General features: G+C 43.8%; 3 protein-coding genes across 6 annotated transcripts; 2 read left to right on the top strand and 1 right to left on the bottom strand.

Annotated features, from left to right (window-relative positions):
• Positions 1-1616: 1616 nt before the first annotated feature.
• Positions 1617-4818, bottom strand: LOC115143735 (olfactory receptor class A-like protein 1). The gene has a single exon (XM_029684207.2). The coding sequence runs from the start codon at positions 4816-4818 to the stop codon at positions 3859-3861; it is 960 nt and encodes a 319-aa protein (XP_029540067.2). The 3' UTR covers positions 1617-3858.
• Positions 4819-13332: 8514 nt separating this feature from the next.
• LOC115143734 (olfactory receptor class A-like protein 1) lies at positions 13333-15068 on the top strand. The gene has a single exon (XM_029684206.2). The coding sequence runs from the start codon at positions 13342-13344 to the stop codon at positions 14296-14298; it is 957 nt and encodes a 318-aa protein (XP_029540066.1). The 5' UTR covers positions 13333-13341; the 3' UTR covers positions 14299-15068.
• A 169-nt stretch (positions 15069-15237) lies between these two features.
• Positions 15238-22213, top strand: LOC115143283 (protein PHTF2-like). Of its 4 annotated transcripts, none has more exons than XM_029683524.2 (17): positions 15242-15411; positions 16028-16140; positions 16232-16288; positions 16393-16462; positions 16571-16729; positions 16871-17051; positions 17232-17349; positions 17610-17774; positions 17860-18099; positions 18187-18315; positions 18512-18781; positions 18866-18997; positions 19118-19204; positions 19396-19551; positions 20337-20432; positions 21030-21155; positions 21333-22213. In XM_029683524.2, exons 2-17 carry the CDS (start codon positions 16111-16113, stop codon positions 21351-21353), a joined length of 2037 nt encoding a protein of 678 aa, XP_029539384.1. In that variant the 5' UTR covers positions 15242-15411; positions 16028-16110; the 3' UTR covers positions 21354-22213. The 4 variants fall into 4 exon arrangements, 3 of the variants coding, with proteins under 3 accessions (XP_029539385.1, XP_029539384.1, XP_029539383.1); XM_029683523.2 differs by having other exon boundaries at positions 15242-15509; XR_010458837.1 differs by lacking the exon at positions 21333-22213 and having other exon boundaries at positions 15240-15509; positions 20337-20912; positions 21030-21115.
• Positions 22214-22352: the final 139 nt, after the last annotated feature.

Genomic DNA, 22352 nt, shown 5'->3' with positions numbered 1-22352 from the left:
GTGTCAGGTTCTCTTTCCACTGAGTGCAACCTTTGTCTTCAAATGTGTACTCAAATCACAAACTTAAACATGTTTCAAGGCTGAACATGAAGACGTGTCAATTTCACTATTGTTTAGAGAATCCTGCATGAATGACCACAATGCGTTATTCAGGACTCTAGAATAGTGCTGTGAATACATTTAAACATGGTATGAAGTCAAAATACATCAGAACACATTCATGTTGAAATGAGATCTGGTATCACAGAATTAAAAAGGTTCTCATTCAGGCAGGGAGCAGAATATACAGGTGCTACTCCTTTCCTGCACTGTAGAATTCCAGGCATGTTGAAACAGTGACCTCTCCCTGGAACTGGGATGTCGAAATAGCTGTTCTGTTCTGTTTAACATAAATTATACCTGTTTTATACAGGAAGTGTTAATAACATATTGCCCTCACAACATGTGAACTGCAATATCTTAATCATAAATGTTATTCACAAGTAATGTCATAGCGTAACATCACTTATGGGCTGTAAAATATATGGTGTTTTTCTTTTATCAAACACAACTGATTTTGCATTATTCTGGGGGCTAACTGTGACCATTTAAATACTGTTATTTTGCATACAGATTTCCTGCATTAAGCTTCCTTTTTATCTCCATGTTTTCTTCCATAGTTGCAGTCACCCAGAAAGTGAGCAAATTCCTTGGCCAACGTGTCCAAACAGACTCCACTCTGGTGAGAATGAAAGGAAGGGGAGGAGGGGGAGGATTGGGAGGAGGGTATTTTGATGATATCCCACATTTCCATAGAATTTCTGCCAAAGAATGCACAACTCACATCTATAGATTGTTGTCAAGCATAGACAGCCAAAGACAAAGCTATTAAACATACTGCTGTGTTGACCTAGAATAATAATAGAATAAAGCCAAAATGGTTCATCTATTTCAACAGTTATTGATTGTTTATACTTTGAGTATGATCATTTTTTATTATCATTTCTTATGCTGAATTGTGAAAAGGGATGTGGAACAATACTGCTGAATAATGTTGGGTGTTTGTTGGTGGAATAGTTTTAGTTTCTCAAGGGAGGTGATAAATTCTGTTCTGTCATTCAGAATTTGGCCACAAGGGCTATATTAGGGTGTGGACCAGTATTAAAGGGATACTTCGGGATTTTGGCAATGAATACCATTGATACCATTTTCATGTTTCTGTGTTCAATATTAAGGAAGTTAGAGGTAGATTCACAAGCCAATGCTAATTAGCGTTAGCGCAATGACTGGAAGACTACAGGGACAACTGTTCCCGTAGACTGATAGTCATTGTGCTAACGCTAGTTAGCAATTGCACTAACGTAAGACTCTGGAGAAGTAAATAAAGGACTTAATTGCAAAAATCCCGAAGTATCCCTTTAAGATAGAGGGGGCGAGGCATGCTCTTTTTGCTGCAATGCCATTGGTCCATGCTGTAAGCTAAAATGCCTCTATTTAGGGCAGGTGAAAAGACAATGAGGCTGACATCAGGCACTTCAGGAAAAGGATTGATCTGGACTACTTCGTTTAATTTACCTTTCAAAGGAAATTTACAGAAACTTTTCAAAGACATCGTCTTTACTTTTTGTTTACCTTCAATGATTACTCAGAAATAAAATCAAAAATATTTTTTATTTTGATGAAATTGTTGCTTGATGTTTGATATTTGTGTTTTGTTTTGTTTTTAGATATGGATCAAACGAGAACCAAGAGTTGAAAAGTCAATCTCCAGTAAGGTGAGTCAGATTGGAGACTTCCGGTATCGATGTTAAAACAGGGTATGCAGTGACCCAAACCTTCAACCGTTTAATTGATAGGTAGCAGTCGTGATATTGAAATCTCATATTCTACTCAGTATTGCAAAAGTAAAAATCATTACATACAAAACAATGTGACTCTGGACCACAGAAGCTTAAGCCCCACCTCTACCAATGTCTAACAGGGATAAGGCATTCACCAGGGCCTGGAACACACTGAAGGAATGGAACAGTACAGGAGCAGGTTGCATCTTGTGCAGTGAGAGGCTGGCACACCTACACAGAGGCCCACACACAATACACAGACACATGGAGTGAGCTGTATGTAATTCTTCACTCCTCAGTTTTTCCTCAGTGTCTAATGTTCCATTTTGACTAATTTTGTGATTTGTTTTCTGACAAGGATCCAAGGAGTACTCTGCTTTGAATTGGGGCGAATGAAGGAAAAGATCCATAGGCTGACTGGAATTATCCATGCATTCTATCCTTCATTCCACCGGAGTCTGTGTCATGAACCAATCAGATTTCAGTGGTATGAAGAGTAAGAAACATGGAGTTTATCATCAAGAGAAAATATTTGGAGAGTTGGATTCTTTGCTCTGAATCTTGACTCAAATCAGTAACTTAGCAGGATTTTACCTGAATTTACAGACAAGATCTAGCCCTGTTCGGAAAATAGTTTGGACCATTGTACTGCAGACATAGTGTATGTTGCTACAGATTATGATACAGCATTATGACAGAATTTAAATTTTTTTTTTTTTTTACATAGATCAGTAAAAGCCTAACCGAGAGGTGCAAACATGAATAAAGTGTTATTTCCTGCATTAGATTTAAGGAATGTTTATGTTTATCGATTGGTGTATGACACAGTTGCAATCTTTACACGAACATGGTGGGCAAGGTCAGATTTTTGTTCATTACCATTATACATTCATGGCAGTTTTGTGACCTGCCATACTCTACTGCTATAAATGCATCTAAAAAAACAAGTTACATCCAACACACAAAATTAGAATGTGGCTAGGGTATACACAATTCAAAGCCTTACAAAGAATACATAAAATGTTTGTAGTAATTGCAATTTGATGACTCATGACTCACTCTTTGTACATAAATCGAGGTTTTGAAGTTGTCATACAGACACCCCTAACCCCACCCCACCGAGTCCATTTTACTCAGCCTTTGTATTCCGGAAGTGGAATATAACTACATGCAAATGGCAAATATCACCCCTAGCAAGTCAGTCAATCAAGGGTATAACAGCTCATGCAACTTAATCTAACATCTAATTTGATGGAAATGTCTACATTTATAATGTCAACCAATCATATACTATTATCTTAGTAGTCTCATCTTTATTATTTGACCTATAAATGAAAACCATCCTTTTCACATTTACATCAGATATTTATATTCAGAGTGAATCTTTCTTGTTCTAAAGAGAGTTGGTTTTCTCATGCGACTGTACCTGGGTCTCTGTGGGGCAATTAACTACCTTCATTAGCAGTGTGACGCTTCACAGATCTCATTCAAATCGTTAATAACAATGAAAGAGACTGCTGGAAGTCATTTGACAGCTATAGTGTGCTGTTAGTCATCCAGTTATAATGTTTCCATCCAATTAAGATGAAGGAGCATAATGAATGAACAAACAAAGTGATAACAGGACAAATATGGAATGATTAATATCATGGCAATTTTACTAATAGGACTTTGACAGAAAAGGCTCAAACACTACTTGTGATGCTCATTTTTAAATTTGTAGGCATGTTCTAGGCACATTTGTAGCAATATATTGGTTTCATGACCTTTGAGTTCCATCAATCCAAGCTTGCCACCAACTTTTCCACATAATCAAAACAGCTCAAACATGAACTTTATACAGTATATTAAACCATATTAAACAGAAGAAAAGTATTCTTAAAACATGTGAGTACAAGAGGTCAAGATACTTTTGCCACGCCTTTAACAATGTACAATGTTGGGTCTATGTGTTTTCTACTCCATATTCTAATAGCAACATAATTAATTTATAAATCAACATTATTCATCTTTGTTACCATCTTACTACAATAAGTCCCTAACTCACACAGTAGATAGTGTAGTGACTTTGTCCTGAACGGGCCTCTCCTGCACCACACCTCAGCCTGCTGTTCACCTTCCTGTTGGTGGCTATGATCACCAGGGGGCTGAGTGCTGCATACAGCGACGAGAAGAATATGCGCAGGTCTGAGATCAGTGAGGAGTTCATGGTCTTCCTCACGGTGAGGGTGTATACCCACAGTCCATTATCCACCCCATAGAGGACCACATACAGGGTCACCAAGGCCACTACAGCCTTAGCCGCCCGCTGCTCTGCCCCACCGCTGGCCCCAGAGCTGCTGCGGAGTCCCTTCACCTGCTGGCTGTAGCGGTACAGGAACAAAAGGATGACCAGACTGGCCAGGGTCATCATGCCCATAGGTACCACGTCCCTCCCTACCTGGACAGCCCCGTTCACCTGTTTGGACTGCATAGTAGGAAAGCGAACATAGCAGAATTGAACATTAATGCTGTGCTGCATGTTGACCGAGTCATTCCGGGAGCCCAGGGAGAAGGCTATGGATGCCGAGCTCATGGAGGTATTGATGACCCAAAGGGTGAGGAAGATCACTGCCAGGTAGCGAGCCACCAGGACACGGATGGAGGCCCAGCGGGAGCCGGGAGTAGCGATGCTCAGGCACTGGTAGGCACTCAGCACAAAGGTGAGCCAGATGGAGAGGGAGCGAGACGTACGGTAGACAAAGATCACCCCCTGGCAGCCCGTATCCCCGAAGATGTTGACCAGGCGGAAGGTGGCCAGGGTCTCCAGCAGACAGCGCACGCTTACCACCAGCAGGTTGGCACAGGCCAGGTGCAGCACAATGGCGTCAGCAGGAAGAAGCTGATGCTCCTGGTACCGTGCCAGGAGGAATGCCACGATGACAGCAATGTTTCCTGGAACTCCAACCACAGTGAGAGACAGGTACAGCATTCCCCGGACCACCTCCTCTGATTCCATGGCTGCAGGGATGAAGGATATGAAAATATATGTCATAGGCCTATCAGTATTTGCCAATATATTCAATCATCTCAGAAGGCCATTGCATTCATCAATTATCTTACCTGAGGGGTATGCTTTATGATGCAGTTGGAGTCTGTAGATCACAAGTCTCTTTGTAAAACAGACCAAAGTCCCCATGTCTAGTGAGTTTCCTCGTATTCTTATACTCCTAGAGTGGTTCAGTAGCCGTAGGGAGTGATCAGCATGGTCCACTGACTTTAGGCTCCTCTTTCATCTCCCTCCAATTACCTGATATCAATACAGATGACTGCATATTTTCCAGCTGTGTCCATATGGCACCAAAACATATGATTAGGACTGAGGACAGTCAGCCAGAATGGAAATATACTGTAGGTCTCAAGAAGTATCTCAATGGGCTCAATACATTTCCAGCCAGACCGGTCACTTTCAATACTCATGGACTAGATCTACTGCTCTATTTCTATGGTTCCTTTGAATTGCTTTCTGCTATGGTCCAGGTAAGGACTAACAACAAGGCTACAGTGCCCCCCTATGGAGAAAGATGTGACAAGATAGATAAGTGTATAATTTTTGCCATAGAGCCCCAGAGTGGAGGTGTAATAATACACACAAAACCTAGCGGTCAAACAGGAAAATGGATCCAATTGTTTTTCCACCATTCATTTTTCCCATAGGGAATTTTTAGAAACACTTCAAATAATGTCTGTTTTCTGTAGGCTTACCCTGGCGTGACGTTTTGATAACCATGTCAATCTCTCTCGGTCAAAGTGAGTTTTATCAATTGTATTCGGGCTCTATTTACTCTGATTTAAAAATGCTAGCATCAAAGTAGACATCATGGAAGACTACAAATCCCTGCACGTTATCTCTAGCTGACACCTTTGCTAACAGGTATTGTGTCAATTTAAAACTTGCAGAAGACAGTTCACAGAATTGTCAAGAAATGTATAAATGTATTCATTACGAAATGTAGCTAACATTAGATAATTCATTCAGAGGTTCTTACCTTTGCCTCGATTCGGCAGTCTTGTCCAGATCATCATGGCATTTGTAGTTCTTTATGATAGACACATTAGTAGCTAATTAGAATTGAACTTTTGAGGCGTTAATTAGAGGCGAATTTATTGATAAAAGTCCCCTTGTCCTAGAGGGATTTACACGGTTATCAAAACGTCACACCAGGGTAAGCCTACACAAAACACAGTCCTTCTTTTAAGTGTTTCTAAAATCCCCTACGGGAAAAATGAATGGCGGAAAAACGATTGGAACCATTTCCTTGTTAGACCCCTGGGGTTTTATGAGTATTATGACTCATACTGTGGTACTCTATTAAAAAAGATCGGACCTAGGAGTAAAATAGTTACACCAAACTGAGAAATAATGTGTAACGGCTTTCTTCCGTCGAAGGAGAGGACCAAAATGCAGTGTAGTTCGTGTTCAACATGTTTAATAAAAGACGATAACACTACACAAATACAAAATAAAAAACGTGGCAAAACCCGAAACAGTCCTATCTGGTGCAGAGAACACAAAGACAGGAAACAACCACCCACAAACCCCAACACAAAACAAGCTACCTAAATATGGTTCCCAATCAGAGACAATGACTAACACCTGCCTCTGATTGAGAACCATATCAGGCCATACATAGAAACGGACAAACTGGACACACAACATAGAATGCCCACCCAGCTCACGTCCTGACCAATTCTAAAACAAGGAAAACAAAAGAACTATGGTCAGAACGTGACAGTACCCCCCCAAGGTGCGCACTCCGACCGCACAACCTAAACCTATAGGGAGGGTCTGGGTGGGCATCTGTCCGCGGTGGCGGCTCTGGCGCTGGACGTGGACCCCACTCCACCATTGTCTTTGTCCACCTCCTTAGCGTCCTTTGAGTGGCGACCCTCGCCGCCGACCTTGGCCTAGGAACCCTAACAAATTGTCCCACTGGACTGAGGAGCGCCTCATGACTGAGGAAACTCCTCCGGACTGAGAGGTGGCTCTGGTGGCTCCTTGCAGGCGGGAGACTCTGGCGGCTCCTTGCAGGCGGGAGACTCTGGCGGCTCCTTGCAGGCGGGAGACTCTGGCGGCTCCTTGCAGGCGGGAGACTCTGGCGGCTCCGGACAGGCGGGAGACTCTGGCGGCTCCGGACAGGCGGGAGACTCTGGCGGCTCCGGACAGGCGGGAGACTCTGGCGGCTCCTTGCAGGCGGGAGACTCTGGCGGCTCCAGACAGGCGGGAGACTCTGGCGGCTCCGGACAGGCGGGAGACTCTGGCGGCTCCGGACAGGCGGGAGCACCTGTAGGGCTGAGACGGAGAGACAGCCTGGTGCGGGGGGCTGCCACCGAAGGGCTGGTGCGTGGAGGTGGCACTGGATAGACCGGACCGTGCAGGAGCACTGGAGCTCTTGAGCACCGAGCCTGCCCAACCTTACCTGGTTGAATGCTCCCGGTCGCCCTGCCAGTGCGGAGAGGTGGAATAGCCCGCACTGGGCTGTGCAGGCGAACCGGGGACACCATGCGTAAGGCTGGTGCCATGTACGCCGGCCCAAGGAGACGCACTGGAGACCAGATGCGTAGAGCCGGCTTCATGGCACCTGGCTCGATGCCCACTCTAGCCCGGCCGATACGAGGAGCTGGTATGTACCGCACCGGGCTATGCACCTGCACTGGGGACACCGTGCGCTCCACAGCATAACATGGTGCCTGCCCGGTCTCTCTCGCCCTCCGGTAAGCACAGGAAGTTGGTGCAGGTCTCCTACCTGGCTTCGCCACACTTCCTGTGTACCCCCCAAGACATTTTTGGGGCTGACTCTCGGGCTTCCATCCGCACCGCTGTGCTGCCTCCTCATACCAGCACCTCTCTGCCTTCGCTGCCTCCAGCTCTTCTTTGGGGCAGCGATATTCTCCTGGCTGTGCTCAGGGTCCTTTTCCGTCCAACTCGTCCGCCCATGTCCATTCCTCCTTGCGCTGCTCCTGCTGCCGCTGTCTGTCACCACGCTGCTTGGTCCTGTTGTGGTGGGTGGTTCTGTAACGGCTTTCTTCCATCAAAGGAGAGGAGGACCAAAATGTAGCGCAGTTCGTGTTCAACATGTTTAATAAAAGACAATAACACTACACAAATACAAAATAACAAACGTGGCAATTCCTAAACAATACTATCTGGTGCAGAGAACACAAAGACAGGAAACAACCACCCACAAACCCCAACACAAAACAAGCTACCTAAATATGGTTCCCAATGAGAGACAATGACTAACACCTGCCTCTGATTGAGAACCATATCAGGACATACATAGAAACGGACGAACTAGACACACAATATAGAATGCCCACCCAGCTCACGTCCTGAACAACACTAAAACAAGGAAAACACAAAAGAACTATGGTCAGAACGTGACATAATATATGAGCACTGTGTGGTTTGTTTTACTTTGTCATTGATGCTTGTAATGAAATGAGTAACAAGTGAAACAAAGAGCATGTTTCAAATCAAATCACATTTTATTTGTCACATACACATGGTTAGCAGATGTTAATGCGAGTGTAGCGAAATGCTTGTGCTTCTAGTTCCGACAATGCAGCAATAACCAACAAGTAATCTAACCTAACAATTTCACAACAACTACCTTATACACACAAGTGTAAAGAAAGGAAGAATATGAACGGCATAGGCAAGATGCAGTAGATGGTATCGAGTACAGCATATACATATGAGATGAGTAATGTAGGGTATGTAAACATTATATTAAGTGGCATTGTTTAAAGTGGCTAGTGATACATTTTTTACATACATTTTTCTATTATTAAAGTGGCTGGAGTTGGGTCAGTATGTTGGCAGCAGCCACTCAATGTTAGTGGTGGCTGTTTAACAGTCTGGTGGCCTTGAGATAGAAGCTGTTTTTCAGTCCCTCGGTCCCTGCTTTGATGCACCTGCACTGACCTCGCCTTCTGAATGATAGCGGGGTGAACAGGCAGTGGCTCGGGTGGTTGTTGTCCTTAATGATCTTTATGGCCTTCCTGTGACGTCGGGTGGTGTAGGTGTCCTGGAGGGCAGGTAGTTTGCCCCCGGTGATGCGTTGTGCAGACCTCACTACCCTCTGGAGATCCTTACGGTTGTGGGCGGAGCAGTTGCCATATCAGGCGGTGATACAGCCCAACAGGATGCTCTCGATTGTGCATCTGTAAAAGTTTGTGAGTGCTTTTGGTGACAAGCCAAATTTCTTCAGCCTCCTGAGGTTGAAGAGGTGCTGCTGCGCCTTCTTCACCACGCTGTCTGTGTGGGTGGACCAATTCAGTTTTTCCGTGATGTGTACGCCGAGGAACTTAAAACTTACTACCCTCTCCACTACTGTCCCGTCGATGTGGATAGGGGTTGCTCCCTCTGCTGTTTCTGAAGTCCACAATCATCTCCTTTGTTTTGTTGATGTTGACTGTGAGGTTATTTTCCTGACACCACACTCCGAGGGCCCTCACCTCCTCCCTGTAGGCCGTCTCGTCATTGTTGGTAATCAAGCCTACCACTGTAGTGTCGTCTGCAAACTTGATGATTGAGTTGGAGGCATGCATGGCCACACAGTCGTGGGTGAACAGGGAGAACAGGAGAGGGCTCAGAATGCACCCTTGTGGGGCCCCAGTGTTGAGGATCAGCGGGGTGGAGATGTTGTTACCTACCCTCACCCAGGTAACAGGGCGGGGTCAAGACCCAGGGTCTCAAGCTTGATGACGAGTTTGGAGGGTACTGTGGTGTTAAATGCAGCATTCTCACATGGGTATTCCTCTTGTCCAGATGGGTTAGGGCAGTGTGCAGTGTGGTTGCGGTTGCATCATCTGTGGACCTATTGGGGCGGTAAGCAAATTGGAGTGGGTCTAGGGTGTCAGGTAGGGTGGAGGTGATATCGTCCTTGACTAGTCTCTCAAAGAACTTCATGATGACGGAAGTGAGTGCTACGGGGCGGTAGTCATTTAGCTCAGTTACCTTAGCTTTCTTGGGAACAGGAACAATGGTGGCCCTCTTGAAGCATGTGGGAACAGCAGACTGGGATAAGGATTGATTGAATATATCTGTAAACACACAAGCCAGCTGGTCTGCACATGCTCCAGGCGTCTGGGGATGCCGTCTGGGCCTGCAGTCTTGCGAGGGTTAACACATTTAAATGTTTTACTCATGTCAGCTGCAGTGAATGAGAGATCGCAGGTTTTGGTAGGGGGCCGTGTCAGTGGCACTGTATTGTCCTCAAAGCGAGCAAAGAAGTTTTTTAGTCTGTCTGGGAGCAAGACACCCTGGTCCAGGGCTGGTTTTCCTTTTGTAATCCGTGATTGACTGCAGACCCTGCCACATACATCTTGTGTCTGAGCCGTTGAATTGCGACTCTACTTTGTCTCTATACTGACGCTTAGCTTGTTTGATTGCCTTGTGGAGGGAATAGCTACACTGTTTGTATTCGGTCATGTTTCCGGTCACCTTGCCCTGGTTAAAAGCAGTGGTTCAGCTCTTTCAGTTTCTCGAGAATGCTGCCATCAATCCACGGTTTCTGGTTTGGGAATGTTTTAATAGTTGCTTTGGGTATGACATCTCCGATGCACTTGCTAATAAACTCGCTCACCCAATCAGTGTATTCGTCAATGTTGTTTAACGCAATGCGGAACATATCCCAATCCATGTGATCGAAGCAATCTTTAAGCGTGGAATCTGATTGGTCGGACCAACATTGAACAGACCTGAGCGCGGGAGCTTCCTGTTTTAGTGTCTGTCTATAGGCAGGAGCAACAAAATGGAGTCGTGGTCAGCTTTTCCGAAAGGAGGGCGTCGTTAGAATAAAGTTAGAATAACAATGATCCAGGGTTATACCAGCCCTGGTTGCACAATCGATATGCTGATAGAATTTAGAGAGTCTTGTTTTCAGATTAGCCTTGTTAAAATCCCCAGCTACAATGAATGCAGCCTCAGGATATGTGGTTTCCAGTTTACATAGAGCCAAATAAAGTTTGTTCAGGGCCATCGATGTGTCTGCTTGGGGGGGATATATGCGGCTGTGATTATAATTGAAGAGAATTCTCTTGGTAGATAATGCCGTCGACATTTGATTGTGAGGAATTCTAAGTCCGGTGAACAGAAGAACTTGAGTTCCTGTATGTTGTTATTGATGTCATTGATGTCTCACTGTCATTGTCACCTCTGTCAGAGATGAAAGTGATGCTGAAGCAAGACACCATGCTCTATAAAAACACATAAGAAGTTAATAAAAAAATATATCTTCCTGTAGTGGATCCCACTCCAAGGAGTGTATACATATTAGTGTACACCTCTACCCCTCCTCATTAGTCTTTAATAAGACATCATGTCTCCCACAGAGAGCGATGGGGATACGAGTAGGGTGGCAGAAGAAATAGGACAGGAGAGTAAATAACTTGGTGAACAGAGTAGCTTTTAGAGATTTTCAACAGTCATCTGTAGTTTGTGACAACCTCTTTGAGGCAATGAATAATGAATCAATAAAGTCATTAGAAGCGGGAGGGGGGTTCTGGTCTTTGGAGGAAACACATTAAAACTATCTGCTCACTGACTCGGAACACATGATCAAATCCCCAGAGAAGAACATGCATGAGCCTGCTCTTTAATTAGTCCTGTACTCATATAAACATTTTGATACACACATGGGGAAATAACACCTTTACATTATGTAACCCAGAGAGTGCTTCCAGGATGTGTTTAGCAAATTAAATTAAAATGTCACCTTCACCTTTATCAAGGATTCTTCAGTATTGGTTGACTTTCTTCTAAGTTTGACTAATGGTCAAAGGGCTGTGCAGTCTAAATGACACATTATTGGAGCAACACTTAATTACAAATGTACACTGTCTGGATTGCATAGTGCAGAAGAGTATTGGTGGAACAGGATGATTGTTTTGGAAAACTCTAAGTAGAACCATACAGGGTTCTTCGGTTTGCCCCCCATAGGTTAACCCTTTTGGTGCTGGGTAGAACCCTTTACAGATGGTTCTATCTAGAACCCTCTGTGTAGGGTTCTTCAAAAAGAACACTGTATATGGTTATTTCTAGAACCCACTATGAACGATTCCACCAGCCTTATTTGCCTTTAAAATGTTATTATCTATGGCAATACATGATATACTGTGTATCATAAGGCCTTTCTTTGAGGGCCTAGTTATACCCTAACACAGGTTTACTGGCCACATCAGGCCTGCAAGTCACATTATGCTGGCTTGCAAAGTGATATGTCATTCCTATTGGAATCCAGCCATAGTCAGGATATCCAACAAGTGAAATTGTTAATCACCCTCAACCTGCATTCAGTATGACTGCCAGGTAGGGAATATTGAATACTGAGCCTCATTCACCTAACCTGGAACAACCATCTCAGTAATGGGTGAAATAAATCTAACCGATTGGATTAGTTTAGAAAACTGTATGTTATTTATCTTTGTGCAGCAAAAAATGTATTAACCAATCAATGTAAATGCAAAAACACATATTACACTAAGAATGTTGAAAATCTCACTGCAATAGAACATGCTGGGAAATATTAAATATGCTTTTATGTAGAACCCTTCTTGCCTTCCAAAGAATCCCTATTGCCTTCCAAAGAATCATCAAAGGACCCTTTCTTCCAAAAACGGTTCTTAGGATGTTAAAGGTTCTCTGTAGAACCCTTTGCCTTACAAAGAACCCTTGTCTTCCAAAAAGGTTTCTTCTGATCAAAACGGTTCTTGGTAGAATCTTATCCCTCTGCAAAGAACCCTTTTTTTCTAAGAGTGTAGGTGAATAAAGCAGTATTAAGAATAAAGAATAGAACATCAGAATATAAGGTTACTCTGCCATTGCTCTCAATTAGAACAGACATCTGTTATTGCTGGATAATGACCTGTGCTGCTGTGTGCCAAGGTGACATACTCCCAGGACAGGAGAGAACAGAGGAGAGCAGTGTAAGGGGCCAGCTGTGCATGTTAAAACCTCTAAATGACTTCCTAATAGCTTCATCAAGCTGCTTTTACATCAACAATAACAAAAACCTCTGCTGGGGTATGGGAACACTAAGACTGAATCTTACCCCTTGACTAGTTTTGCCAAACTATTACTTTTTTTTCTTCTTTAATTGAAGTTTCAATAGAATATGGCCATTGATTGCTGCCATCAAAAAAATGTAGAGTTGTTCTTATTCTTGTTTACATATTGTAGTGGTTCTTACATCTTTAGGAGGGGTGGGGTGAGTGTTCTAATGTTGTCCCCTAATAATCCCCACAGACTAGAACATGCTATATATTGAAATTACAGGGGCAATTAACCACAATGAATGCTCAATACTGTGTTCATGCTTCTTTATCAATAGTTGCAGGTAAGAATATGCTTCTGCAATCCTAGTCTAATAGAGAGTGCAATAAGTAACATTTGTTCACAGTTGGTGTATTCATAAATCTGTTTAACAAACTTCATTTTCTGTCTCTATTCTTCAGTGTGGTACCCAAGTTAAGTATCATGTTGGATCTCTGTGTCACCATCAAAGGGGTGTCCTTCCTGTTGCAAACATTGTTAGGGTTCCTGGGGAACACCCTGGTGCTGCTGGCCTACACCCAGGTCGTCTACTCTGAGTACCGACTCCAGCCTGTGGACATAATTCTCTGCCACCTAGCCTTCGTTGACCTGCTGCTGCTCCTCACCCGCTGCGTCCCCCAGACTATGACTGTGTTTGGCCTGCGTGACCTGCTGAATGACCCGGGCTGCAAGGTGGTCATCTACACCTACCGCATCTCCCGGGCTCTGTCAGTGTGCATCACCTGTATGCTCAGTGTGTTCCAGGCAGTGACCATCGCCCCTGCAGGTGGACCCTGTTTGTCCAAGCTTAAGGCCCGGCTTCCCAGGCTCATCGTGCCCACCATCACAGGGCTGTGGCTCTTCAACATGGCTGTATGCTTGGCAGCTCCACTCTTCTCTATTGCCCCTCGCAACGGCACGGTGCCTGCCTTCACCCTCAACCTGGGCTTCTGCCATGTGGACTTCAGGGACAGGCTGTCCTACAAGATCAATGGAGTGGTTGTCTCTACACGGGACTTTGTCTTTGTGGGGCTCATGTTGTGGTCCAGTGGCTACATCCTTCTCCTCCTCCACCGTCACAGCCGCCAGGTGAGAAGCATCCGACGATCATCCCAGGGTGGAGGAGCTGAGACTAGGGCTGCCAAGACAGTGATCACCCTGGTGGTGTTGTATGTTGTATTCTTCGGCATAGACAATATCATCTGGATTTACATGCTGACGGTAGATAAGGTGTCTCCAGTGGTAGCTGACATGAAGATCTTCTTCTCCTCCTGTTATGCCTGTCTCAGCCCCTTTTTCATCATCAGCTCCAATAAGAAGGTCAAGAGTAAGTTGGTGTGCGTGGCAGCTGACCAAGAGCAGCCATCAGTCGACACCCAGGACTCCAATGACAAGATGTAAAATGCTACCAAAATTCTGGGTAGATTTATTTTCTTTTTCTGGGGCTATTAATACCTCATGGAGGGTTTTGCTGTGATTAATTTGTGTGATTATGCCTATGTACCCTACTTGTTATAGGCATTTTATTTATTTGTGTAAATAAATTATTGACAGTTTTCAGGATTTTAGATTGAACTAGTCTGACCTGAGGTTTGAAACTATATTATCATTCATTATATTGGACAAGCAGGAGCTGTGAAGATAGACGGCAAATACAGTAGCATACAATACAACAATGTCGTCCAGCTATACTTAAAAAAAAAATAGCTATATGAAATGCAATGGAAATGAATCAAATCAAATCGAATTTTATTTGTCACATACACATGGTTAGCAGATGTTAGTGCGAGTGTAGCGAAATGCTTGTGCTTCTAGTTCCGACAATGCAGTAATAACCAACAAGTAATCTAGCTAACAATTCCAAAACTACTACCTTATAGACACAAGTGTAAGGGGATAAAGAATATGTACATAAGATATATGAATGAGTGATGGTACAGAGCGGCATAGGCAAGATACAGTAGATGGTATTGAGTGCAGTATATACATATGAGATGAGTATGTAAACAAAGTGGCATAGTTAAAGTGGCTAGTGATACATGTATTACATAAGGATGCAGTAGATGATATAGAGTACAGTATATACGTATACATGTGAGATGAATAATGTAGGGTATGTAAACATTATATTACATCATATTTACAAAAAAATAAAAAATAAATATTTTCTATTCTGTTCTATGTAGCTATTTATTTTTAACTGTATTCCATACGCATATATTTTGTTGTAGAGTACGCTCTAGCTGTCACAGGTTTTCCATTGGAATGTGGAGTTTCCACAGGCCACACGCGCAGCGGTTGGCTGCACAGATTTGACAGTTCTGACAGAAACGTCAACAAACAAGCAGGCTCCGATCAACCCGGAAAAAGGAAGTGCAAGAGCCTAAAAAGAGTTGTTTCGGTGTGCATTCCTGGGAATTCGACTTCAAATACAACTGATAGCAACGATTGGTGAAATCGTTTTGATAACTGCAGTATAAGATAGTTACTCATAAATCATTGCAATCCCTACAGGTGAGATGCTGCTCACGTTAACTGGATAGTTTACGTCGTCGAGCCGCGCGCCACTCCTGGGCTGAAGAAGAGCTGGCGAGATAACTCTTTGTTTAATGGTAGCTAGCTTGCTAACGTTACTTGTTTCTAATCTATATAGTGTAAATGTGGCACGAATCTGTTTACCTATTTTGAATGGTGGCAAGTTCAAACGTGTTTTGTACGAGTTGAAAAGTATAGCGGAGGTTGCATGAATGATGGCGAAGCAGAGCTAGTTTGCAAATCACACTGCGACATCCCGCTTGATGATACTGCTCCGGGATAATGGTTTTACTGGCTGTTTTTAGAATGATCACTAGTACAGAGTTTCACCTGAACACAGTTGAACAATTGTATCACCTATCTTCAACCACATTATCCTTTGGGCTAAGTTGAGATGAGTTGAATTTCTATATAGTTATTTTTTGTAATGGGGGTAACAATTGTACATGCAGCACAATGAAGTGCTACAATTAGCTAGCAGTGGTAATTTCTGGTATTGAGTGAACATGTTGTGGAAAGGCCCATTGTACTCCACAATGTCATTGTTTTTGCTTAATCTCTAATGTTCTCTCCTTTGTTTTTGTTGTTACACAAGCCTGGGTTGCAGCCAGATCTTATCTGTCCCTGTGTCCCCTCTGAAATGACCTGACACTGAGTGTTCACCACAATCATAAGACAATGGCGAGAATAGCATGGTATCAAGAGAAGGTAAGACATGCTGGACTTACTGACAATGTAATGAGGGTCTAAAATCCCTTACATGGTATAATAAAACTGAAGTGTGTCCATGTGTCAACAGATCGGTGCATATGATCAGCAGGTTTGGGAGAAGTCTCTGGAACAGGCTGAACTTAATGTATGTTCATGATGTTTGGTCTAATATGCTCATATTTCACCAGCAATTAGATTAATGTCATATGTGATCAGTATTTGTTAGAAAGATAACTGTCTCTCACACAGGCCATGGACTGTAAACCAAAGAGGTCCGGTCATGTCAAGCCAGACCTCATTGATGTTGATTTAGTAAGAGGTGAGTATCCATTTATTACAAGGTGTATATGTATGCTCATTTGCACTATTTTCTTATTGGATGGATATGGTGCATGCAACGCTCTAGATTGTCTCTCTTCTTTTTCAGGGTCTACATTCGGCAAGGCCAAGCCCAATAGTCCATGGACGGCATTGACCCGTAAGGGCCTGGTCAGGGTGCTCCTCTTCCCCTTCTTCTTCCAGTGGTGGATCCAGGTGACCTCCAGGTCCATTTCTACCTGTATCCTGTTGCTCTACTTCATGCAAGGTAAACTCACCTCTCACCTTAACGTTACTTTAGGAATGATGCAGATGTATGCTGTGGAATCCAATATACTTTTTCATAAACCTAAATGGGTCTGTAACTCTCAGTCCCCTAAATAGTATATTAATGGCTTTCTCTCTGTAGTGGCAGCAGCAATGTTGTACGTGGAGGTTCCTGCAGCCAGTGCTAGTGAACAGTTGGGGCCTATGTGTCTTATGTTATTGCTGGGGACAGTGCACTGCCAGATAGTGTCCACAGAGTCCAACCGGAGCCCTTCAGTCAGTCCTGTCAGCAGCAGCAGCACCAGCCCTGCACGCAGGAGGAGGTATGGTTCTTATTGCCAGTAACACACACACACACTGCTAACACACACACACATGCTGTTCACAAACATGCTGTTCACACACATGCTGTTCACAAACATGGTACACACCCTTTTATACACTTGTGCAAACTGCTCCCACACTGTATAACATGTTCCCTTATTTTCTCACCCTTCATTCAGGCTAAGGAAGGGTAAAGGATTGAAGAGGACAGAGGGACAGGGGAACGATGGTGACACTGAGCTGCAGCTTTGGCAGCTGGAGGAAAACCAAAGTTTGTACAGATCAGAGGAGAGAAGGGTAAGGCCACACAAACAATGATCAGATCCTTTACCTGATCACAAAACAATGACTGTTTGAGTCAAGCAGTCATTAACAGAGTTCCAGTTTTTCCTTTTTTTCAAATTTTTTCAAATGTCAACATTTGTTTCCTTTGCGTTGCCTTAGCAAACTTGTATAGCGGGTTGTAAGGCTGGGTTTTTGTCTGTGATTTACATTTTGGGACACTGGATTTGCTGTTTTATCCAGCTAATTCTATTTCTGTTTTTGATGTTGTCCAGACAAATCAGAGAAAGTCAGGCTTTGGGGCCTCTGATGAGCTTTCCAGTGAAGAGGAAGAGGATGATAAGGAAGCAAAACCACCCACTAGTGTAACTGGACCAACACCTACCACTGTCCTCAGGAAGAGACACCTTCACTCCTTCTCAAATCCCTCACCACCTGAGGTAAACCCTAAGACAGTGAGTCTTGGTCTTTGTAGCCTGAGTGAAAGGTGGACATTTAGTTTGACCAGTCCTATTATTTGCACAGGAGGAAAGTAGTGGAGGTGCCAAGGACACTAAGGTGAACCCTCGTGAAGTGGAGCACCTGAGGATCGAGGGCTCGCGCCCGGCCTCTGACACAGATGATACTATGTGGGAGGATCTTCTTCAAGGGCCTGACTCCGCTTCCACTGGCAGCAGTGACAGTGAGGGGGAGGGGCGGTACTGCCCTGGCCTGACTCTTCCCCCATCCACCACTCTCAGCAGTGATGATGAGAACCTACAGCAGGTGGGTCTACACCACCATACCCTGTCACCTAATATGTAACCTCAAAAAGGCTTAGTATATCAGCACACCAACTTTTTCTCCTCACAGGGCCAACTATCGTGGCTGCAGGCGTGCCACCCATCCAGAGACCGGGTCAGTGCCATCATCTGGGAGCAGGGGGAGTGCAAGAAAGCAGACATGTCAGTACTGGAGATCAGTGGGATCATCCTCACACGGGTACACCTCCTATGACCACTTCATTACACTCACTGATGCCATTTTGGTACAATTAACACACGTTCAATACAGAGTGAATGCTGGTGTGTAATGCTTTAGGGCTGGAATGGGTTTCTTAAATAGAAACACCATACTGGCTCTGTACTCTGTGCCCCATAACTCTGTCCTCCTAACAGAGGTGATATCTTCTCTGTAGGTGAAGGTGGTGGAGCAGGGCATGGGTTACCTAGCCCTGGGGGGGTTGGTCACTGCCACACTGGTGCTGCTTCCCTTTGGCTTCCGCCTGGCACAGCGGCTGGACATGACACGCCTGAGCTCCCTGTCTCTGGCTGAGCTGGCTGTCATGGCGGTGGGGCCGCCCGACGCCAAGACGTACGCCTTCCTCTTCATCACCACTGTGGAGAGGCTCTGCCTTACAGGCCTCTTCTTCTTCATGATGTGTGTGGCAGAGAGGACCTACAAACAGGTCAGCATGTTAGTCCCACTGTTGTAGACTCACTACAACACAATGAATACGCTGTAAATGGTGTGGCTGTTTCTCTTTCAACAGAGGCTTGTTTTCGCCAAACTCTTCAACCACATCACATCAGCACGAAAGGCCAAAAAGTCGGAAATCCCCCACTTCAGGCTGAAGAATGTGCAGAACATTAAGATGTGGCTGTCGCTCCGCTCCTTCCTCAAGGTCTGAGATCTTCTCACTACTCCGATGCCTTTACTTCAGCGTATGGTTTTGCCACTAGGGGAGGATGAAGCCCCTGCCCTCATTGAAATGTCCCCAAATATTTTTTCCTATTAACCACAGAGACGTGGGCCCCAGCGTTCTGTTGATGTCATCGTCTCCTCCATATTCCTCCTGGCCCTTTCTATCGCCTTCATCTTGTGTACCCAGGTCAGACATATCTATAAAAAGAGTATACTTTGTTTGATAAATACACAAGATTCCAGTAAACACGCCATGATTTACCATCCACATAAAAAAATACCTGTTGTAAGACCGAATGTGCATTTGTTAAGCTCCAACCTGTACAAACAGAATAGATTTAAGATAATGAGTACTCATTTCCTATATCTAACTGCCAGCTCCTAAACAGTCACCACACATTCCTGGACTCTGAGACCAACTGGGAGCTCATGGTGTGGGGTTCCTCTCTCATCCTCTTCCTGCTCCGCCTGGCCACCCTGGGCTCCGAGACCAACTGTAAATACAGCAACGTGTCAGTGCTGCTTACCGAACAGGTAAGGCCCCCTGCTACACACACACACACACACACAATCAGGGTTCGCATTAACGTAGGATTCTGCATTTTTTACGCAGAAAGGGAAATATAGAAAAAAAGATATGCTGCATTTTATAAACACAGATTTTAAAATGCTTCTTCTTGTAAATTCTGCTCGGCTTCAGTCAGGGTTCGCTCCAAATCATGAATGGAAAAGGACTAATTTCGTGCATCAGTTGCACTTCTACACTCGGATGAAATATCTTTGCTCTTGTCATTGGATCACCAGACAGCGTTCTGACTGATGTAGGCTACTTTTCTCTGGTACTTTCATCCGGTCTAGTTTTTCTCTGGTAGCAAGTTCAAATGCAAGATTAACTTCAGGAAATGTAGGCAGCTACATTCTTTTTGTGATAAACATTAGAAATATGGCCATGCATCATTTTTGCAAAAAATACCTTGCTTTTTCATTGTAAGCTAACTTGTGTGGCTGCTAGCCAAATAGTGTTACCCTTCTGTTGTCATCTGATGAAAACAATAATATAAGTAGTTCTCCGATCACAAGAACGCAGCCAAGTAGGATTCACATCAACATCAAAGCTCTTCTCTTTCCCTCTGGATATGCACAGGTGCCTTCTGGGAATAATTAAGTGCTTTGCAATAAAAGTCTTAAAGGGGTACTGTCGGTAATAATGACTCAATATAGTTTCAGAATAAAAGTATGATACAAAAATCTATGCTACAACTCTATTGAAGCAAAAACTTTATTAATATATCTCCCTCTCAATTATTTTCTTATTTCAGATCAACTTGTATCTTAAGATGGAAAAGAAGCCCAACAAGAAAGAAAATTTGAACATAGTGAACAATGTTCTGAAGCTTGCAACAAAACTAATGAAAGTAAGGATGTCTCTCAACTTCAGCCCATCATGACTTTTTTGACTTTAGTCAAATCTACTGAGCTGAGAGGCCTCCCGAGTAACACAGCGGTCTAAGGAACTGCATCGCAGTGCTAGCTGCGTTACTACAGATCCAGGTTTGATACCGGGCTGTATCACAGCCAGCCGCAACCGGGAGATCCATGAGGCGACGCATAATTGGCCCAGCGTCGTCCGGGTTTGGGGAGGGTTTGGCCGGCCAGGATGTCCTCCCAGACGCATGCACACTGACACGGTCGCCAGGTGTACGGTCACCAGGTGTTTCCTCCGACACATTGGTGTGGCTGGCTTCCGGGTTAAGCGACATTGTGTCAAGAAGCAGTGCGGCTTGACGGGGTTGTGTTTCGGAGGACGCACGTTTCTCGACCTTCACCTCTCCCAAGTCCGTACGGAAGTTTCAGCGATGGGACAAGACTAACTACCAATTTGGGAGAAAAAGGGGGTCAAGAAAATGTATCATAATAAATAGAAAAGAATCTACTGGGCTGGTAGTTGTTTATTCAGCATAACGTGCAGTGAAAGCATCTCTGACTGGGTTTTCATACCAACCCTTTTACAGGAGCTTGACACCCCCTTCCGACTGCTGGGGCTGACTGTGAACCCTCTCATCTATAACATCACACGCGTGGTCATCCTGTCTGCAGTCTCCGCTGTGGTCAGCGACCTGCTCGGTTTCAACATCCGAGTGAGTGGAGACACTTCTAATCCTACAATGCTGTTGCTTAACACTAATATTTTTGCCATACAGTGAATCTTCACCTTTGTCAGAGTTGTTTTCCTCCTGGCACATGTGCATTAACTTCCAAAAGTGAGTATATATGCTGGGTTTTTAAATGTGCCCTCTTTGTTGTCTCTCTTACAGCTGTGGAAGATTAAGCCTTAATGTGAACTTGCTAAACCACTAACTGTTGGATACTGGAGACTCTGCCAACTCCTACCATCCACAGCTGGCAATCTGTGCAAAGTGTGCAAACCTACTGAGTGATCGCCTATGCATCTCTGTGCCTTCCCAGAAACATTGAACTTTAAATTACACAATACCATTGTGGTCATACACAAGCATGAGCTCTTTACAATCAATGATACACACATCCCTGGCTACGGAATCATTGTAGCCTGAACTGATCTGCTGCAGCAGTTCCAGTGCCAAGACCTGGATCTGGCCACTTCCTGGTTCTTACTCTGAGAAACAGTAGCCAATGGGTGCCTTCTGAACACTGAGAAATTTGTTGGCCATTTGAATGTGAACCATTTGAAGACGTGGAGACAGGATGGAATAGGAAACAAGAATGAACAAACTGTTATGAAAGAATTTGACATTCCAGCGTGGTTTGACATGTACTCGGCTGTTAGACAGCGTAAAATACTTTTAAGATGAAAAATGTTAATACAGATCTTCAAAATTGGTTACTGAACTAAATTGATTAATTGCTTTGTTTTATAGGAATATTTAACTCTACTCTAAACCAATTTTGTGATATTTTAAGGGCAACGTGCTGTAGCTTTTATTGGGGCTTTATTTATTTGGGGTTTGTCATTATTTCATTTCATTAATGACATAATAGTACACATAGATTGTAACATTTGGACCGCCATCATGACCTTAGTACGGAAGACCATTATGTTCTGCTAAGCAACTATTCACAGATAGTGTAGTTTGATTTTTAAAAAAAAATGTTAATAGACTATAAATTAGGTTACGTTTTATTTCCTTTGATAATAAATCTTTCACAATTTATTTTATTACTGCTGTCTGGTCAGTGCACATAATTTTCTCACTTCCACTGCCTACATAATATACACAGTTATGTAATGTACTTAAGTAAAAAATACTTTAAAGAACTACAGACTTACTAAACATACATGATTCATTTGTAAATTA

This window comes from Oncorhynchus nerka, linkage group LG15, assembly GCF_034236695.1.
Source record: "Oncorhynchus nerka isolate Pitt River linkage group LG15, Oner_Uvic_2.0, whole genome shotgun sequence".
In the NCBI taxonomy this organism is placed as follows: Eukaryota; Metazoa; Chordata; class Actinopteri; order Salmoniformes; family Salmonidae; genus Oncorhynchus; species Oncorhynchus nerka.
Note: the sequence above shows the minus strand (reverse complement) of the source record. Positions and strands in the feature narration are given on the sequence as shown.

Coding starts and splice junctions, on each gene's coding strand:
- LOC115143735 (XM_029684207.2), bottom strand. CDS start 4,818: ATGGAATCAGAGGAGGTGGTCCGGGGAATGCTGTACCTGTCTCTCACT.
- LOC115143283 (XM_029683524.2), top strand. CDS start 16,111: ATGGCGAGAATAGCATGGTATCAAGAGAAG. Junction 16,730..16,870: donor GTTGCTCTACTTCATGCAAG/GTAAACTCACCT, acceptor TTCTCTCTGTAG/TGGCAGCAGCAATGTTGTAC. Junction 18,998..19,117: donor CGCTCCGCTCCTTCCTCAAG/GTCTGAGATCTT, acceptor TATTAACCACAG/AGACGTGGGCCCCAGCGTTC.
- LOC115143734 (XM_029684206.2), top strand. CDS start 13,342: ATGTTGGATCTCTGTGTCACCATCAAAGGGGTGTCCTTCCTGTTGCAA.